At 36.9% G+C, this 5,425-nt stretch overlaps 1 protein-coding gene across 1 annotated transcript; it reads right to left on the bottom strand.

The window, feature by feature from the left end:
* Nucleotides 1–260: 260 nt before the first annotated feature.
* LOC121874935 (superoxide dismutase [Mn], mitochondrial) lies at nucleotides 261–4,532 on the bottom strand. Its single transcript, XM_042379298.1, has 4 exons — nucleotides 4,361–4,532; nucleotides 2,847–3,038; nucleotides 2,029–2,155; nucleotides 261–1,042 (listed from the first exon to the last, which is right to left on the bottom strand). The coding sequence occupies exons 1-4, from the start codon at nucleotides 4,430–4,432 to the stop codon at nucleotides 885–887; spliced, it is 549 nt and encodes a 182-aa protein (XP_042235232.1). The 5' UTR covers nucleotides 4,433–4,532; the 3' UTR covers nucleotides 261–884.
* Between the last annotated feature and the right edge of the window lie 893 nt (nucleotides 4,533–5,425).

Raw genomic sequence — 5,425 nt, 5'->3', positions numbered from 1 at the left:
ATTTTATTATTTTTACTATAAACCGTTATTGGCTTTATAGATGCAAAATCGATTGTTTATAGTATCCATATATGTCATCTACGGTATGGGTATTTTTAAATGGGACAGTTTTGAACCTTTGTCACAAATAGAACAATTCTTTGATCCAAAGCTTAAGTGGGGGTTACAGTCTACAACGTCATTTTCTTTACAACACCTCACTTTTAAGGATATTTTAAAAAGTATATTCTGTTCAGTACAAAATCCAATAAAATTCTAAAGTTATATATAGTTTTATTAAGCATGTCAGTACAGTACAATATATTGTCCCAATATGTTTGAGTGCTTTAAAGTAAAACTGTAGGGGCAGACCTACAATAAGATCTATTACAGGAGTTTCTTTCTTGGAGATAAGCCTGTGCAGTACATTCTTCATCCTGAATGCCAAAAACCCTTTGCTTCCAAGGATTTTGGTTTGTGGTTATAACTACTGTACATATTTTACACTACTTTGGGCACAAGACTTAACACATACTGTAAGTCAAAGGTTAAATTTTGAATAGCATGGATTCCCTATATCAAAAGTGACAATTATAAAGACCATCTTGGACATCATTTTAATGTAGTTATGCCCCTAACATTGGAAAATAAATTTCTTATATCACCAAAACATGCAAGTTTCATCACTGTTGGTGAATCTTAAGGTATAGATATTGGAAAATAAATGTTTCCTTTCACTGTAGTTTGACCAGTATTCCTGTATACAAACTATGTTTATCTGGCTTATTATCTAAACCACATCAAGGATTGCTTGCTTGCAAACTGATAATTGGTTGGACCCTGCAACATTACAAATGGGAAGCTACTGTAGTACATGAAGGCTTTGCTGATGTGGTGTAGAAAAGTCAGTGTCCAGCAGACTTGCGGGCAGTCTCCAAGCGTTCATTGACATTAGACCAATTAATGACATTAAAGAACGCCTTTACATAATCAGCACGAAGATTCTTGTACTGGAGATAATAAGCATGCTCCCAAACGTCAAGACCAAGCAAGGGAATCATACCTGAAATAGGAGAAAATTTAAGCAAAAATTCTTGAGATTTTGGAATCTATAATCTATTAAAAGCATTATTCCACTGAAAAGGGGACTTATTTAGTCACACTACACAATGATGATGGCCCAGTCCTTTACCAGAGCGAGGCACAGTTATTATGTAGCCTCGGCCCTATCGCCCCATCCACACTGGTACGGGAAAAAATTAACCTCCGCTTGCTGGCGCAGATTCACAGTTCATGGAGAGCAGGTGACTAACACGTGGAAATGTTCCCCAATTGTACATGTGGTTTGAGACGAGAAACAAGCGTGAGTCACAAACTCAAAGCCTAGCTACCTTTCGAAAATTAAATGTTTTTTGATACTAATTCAATGATCAAGGAATCAAACTGCAATAATGCTGAACTTTTCAGACAACTGTAACCTACTGCTGGAGTATAAAAAGACCCTCGGTGATGGTTGGCTCACTATAGGGAGTTCAAGAAAAATTTCCACAGGTCACTTTATGACCAGTAGCTATGGTATAATTATATAAATATTTCCCCTAAATTTAAAAATAATGTTCTACAAGAAAACCAGTTAGAACACAAATCAGAAACCTATTAACAGACCGTGACAAACTTTATTGCAATGTGACAGAACTACTTCATAGCCATGTAAAAACTAGTTCTCCCATTGAAAATTTTTTACTTTATAACTGCAACTTAAATTCAACCTGTAACATTATTTCCATTTTTACTATTCTTTTTCGTTTCATTTCTTTTAATACTAAGGGATATCATTACTGCACATAAAAGCCTCCCTTTTTTTAATTATTATTTAAGTTAAGTTTTACTTTCACCAGTTTTGCTAATCCATTTTCTGTAGTTAAATAAATTTTTCCATCAAGATCTCGCCCAATTCACCTACTCACTCCCACATCAGTGAACAGCCATTCTGTAAGTTTAATGTTTAGAAATCAATACCATTAAGATGCAATACAACAAAGACATTACCATGAGTAACCTGAAGAGGGTCTTGGTTTTGGCAGGTAGCTACAGCCAGCTTGTTATTCTTGGGGCAATAGCCAAGCCAACCCCAACCAGAGCCTTTCACTCCCACACTGGCTGCTGAAAACTTGTCCTGCAACAAATACAACCACATTAAAGTTCACTATCTAAGACTTAAAAACCTTACCTTGTGCTTCATGGTATTCTATCTGGAATTATCTTCACAGTATCAACTACAATAATCTAAACAAAGCAGAAATTTGTTATAAAAACTGTTCTACATGCCTATTAACTGAAGGAAAAGCTCTTGTTATGTTCACTATGATATGCAGAGAACAACTACTCGCCTGGACATTTTACCTACCCGCATTTAACGTGTTTGAAAATCATACCCGTAAACCCGGCCCAAAACACTTGACTCGAAACTCTACATCATTATCCATGAACAGAATAGTGTACAATGCAGTAAAGAAATTCGTCCATCTTTTGAAACCTCACAGCAGTAGCATGTGGTTGGCAGTACAGATGAACATCTACTGTACTGTACCTATAAAATATAAGTTACACAATGTAACTAACAGGTATATCTCAGGCATCCCAAAAACTTCGACGATTGTCTAATAACACAAGTCATATTACGAACTTCTTAACGATGACTCCTTATACCCTACCCCTATGTTCACTCCTTATATCCCACCTCTACAGGGTATGTACACAAAAATATAAATTAAAATAATGACAAACCTTCATAATCAGTGTTGCTTTCTTTGCACTTTTAATAGCCCCCCCCCCCATAGTTACGGTAATTGCCCATGACTACCAACCTTAAATGCCTGAAATGAGCCGAACTCCTCATTGATGGCATCAGCGATCGCACCAGAAGGATCACCACCAGCATTTGGGGCCATGTTAGTCCAAAAGATGGTGTGATTGAGATGCCCGCCACCATTGAATTTGATAGCTGGAAGTAGTGCATTCATAGCCGCCACATCAGTGGCTTCCTCTGCCTCTATAAGCTGTAGGATAAATAAAGTATAAATTACAAGCTATATTTTGAATATGGGTAAATACAAAAATAAGGGTATTAATTTGATTAGTATAATGGAGGAAAAAAGCATAGTGAAGTTTAGAGAAAAGTAGCAACAAGATTACAGTACAGTATTGGAGAAGAGCACCAAGATCTCAATGAGAATGTGGATCAAGGTTGTCCATTAAACTGAATATTTAAAAAGCATCTTAAGAGGAAGAATTTGTTTGGAAGTCATGGATCCATTAGATAAAATTGAGCAGTTTGTGGGAAATAGTGAAAATGAATTGGGTGTTTAAACGGTAAATTACTGAATGCAGTTCAGAGTTTCTTGGGTAGAGAAAAATTCCCAGCAGAATGAGGATTACGTCTGGGATGTGAAATGTCAGAAAGGCGAGTTAATAGCTTTATGGGTGGAGTAGTAAGAGGAGAAGGCCCAAGTCCTAGAGAAGGGTGACAAGTTTGTAAATAATGATATGGGATGCAAATGGCCAGTTTACTGCTGCTTACAGAGGACACTACTCCAATGTGTGATACAGAAGACAGGTTAGAGAATGAGTTTGGTAGACGGTGTACAAGGAATTCCACTCAAAGCCCGTTATTCAGTGAGTCCTTGATAATGCCAGTGTTGCCACAGAAATAAAAAAAATTGACAAATTTCCCAACGATTTAAAGGAGACAATTAGTTTAAGTTGATTTGTGCATGAATTCGAGGCAGGATATGGTCTCACACACACACACTGGAGGATGTACAGTACTTACCAATCTTCTTTAACCTAACCTTACATCCTACAGTCTTCCATTAAATCACTTCAACTCTTGCATGCCCACCCTCAACACACTGAACATTATTGAATTACAGCCAAACATCACATGGCCATTTACCACCAAGTCATTCAATCACCACTAATCATTGCTGAATTTGTTTTAACCATGCTCTCCCTCACGAAGTCACCAGCATAAAAATCCTGGGGATGACCAGTCCTAAAATTTCACAATAGTACCTCTAGTATGATGAAATCTAAACAGAAAGGGACTCCAGTAAGACCCTTGATGGAACACTACTTTCAAGTCCAATTCTTCACTTCCCTCACTATTTACTCAGAAGTTCTCGTGTCCTCTCACCCCTATAACCACTAGAACAAGACACTCCTCTAACCCAAACTTTCTCATAGTCCATAGCATTAACCTATGTGGTAACCTGTCAAATGCCTTCTATAGAACTACAAATACAAAGTACTGGGTATAGCTTTCTCTCCTTCCCCTAGATATTTCAATTGTAATTGTATAAATAAATTCCGAGTTACTTACTTTCTCGGTACAAGCCTTGAGGTTGTTGATGTAGCCCTGGTGGTGCTTAGTGTGATGAATCTTCATTATCATAGCTGAGATATGAGGCTCCAGTGCATCATAATCATACTTCAGAGGAGGCAAAGAATGGGCACCACGAGATTCACCTACAAGTTATAATGTCAAAAGCATATACCTGTACTATAAATTAAATTTAAACTATAAAATGGGCAAGATACTTGCTAAACGGTATATGAACAATTACCAATACATTTATAAGGTTCACCAAATAGGAAGGATTAAAAATATTACAAGCATTCCCAGGTTTATGAAAGGGTTCCATTCCTGAAAACATCCCTCACCTTAAAATGCCAGAAAACATCTTCAATAAAATTTTTTTGGGGTATACAATTATTATAAACCAGTAATAAATGTGAAATTCATGAAGTACAGTTATAATTTTATAACAGTACTTACATGAAACTACACAAGATTTGAAAAAGTAAACAGCATGTAATGCTTAGCTGAAGTAATACATTTATTTCCATTCTACAATTGGAGCCATGTTCTCTAAAGGGGAAAAGGCAACGACAACCCAGATGAAACATTGCATCACCCTAAATTCCAGCTGTTTTGTTTACACGGCACAAAAGATATCAGTTGACACTACATTCACACACACCCCCATGCACAACTGACATCCACACATCCAAACTGTTAACTTTAAAATTCCACATTTACTCTTTAACTCGACACCTTTATTGTACATATGAATTATAAATTTAAGAATACAGCTAGACCCCGACTTATGACTGCTTCGACTTACGACCGTCGGGACTTACGGCCGCCGCAGTTGTGACCATTTTTTTTACAAATGACGCACGCATTTTCTATACCGAAACGTTTCCAGTTAATGTAGTCTCCATGTATAATTAGAAAATTATGGGGGCCCCATGTGCATTCAGCTGACTACATTAAAGGTAGGTGCTCAGTCACACTGTATCCATTCCTCATTATTTATTACTTTCACTGTACTGTATCCATTCCTCATTGTTTATTACTTTTACTGTACAGTGACCCCTCGTT

Source organism: Homarus americanus, unplaced genomic scaffold (genome assembly GCF_018991925.1).
Source record: "Homarus americanus isolate GMGI-L3 unplaced genomic scaffold, GMGI_Hamer_2.0 scaffold56009, whole genome shotgun sequence".
Taxonomy (NCBI): Eukaryota; Metazoa; Arthropoda; class Malacostraca; order Decapoda; family Nephropidae; genus Homarus; species Homarus americanus.
The sequence above is the reverse complement of the archived record's forward strand: the minus strand, read 5'-3'. Positions and strand labels throughout refer to the sequence as shown.

Coding starts and splice junctions, on each gene's coding strand:
- LOC121874935 (XM_042379298.1), bottom strand. CDS start 4,432: ATGATAATGAAGATTCATCACACTAAGCACCACCAGGGCTACATCAAC. Junction 3,039..4,360: donor TCAAGGCTTGTACCGAGAAA/GTAAGTAACTCG, acceptor TTTATCCTACAG/CTTATAGAGGCAGAGGAAGC. Junction 1,043..2,028: donor CCCTCTTCAGGTTACTCATG/GTAATGTCTTTG, acceptor CTCCTATTTCAG/GTATGATTCCCTTGCTTGGT.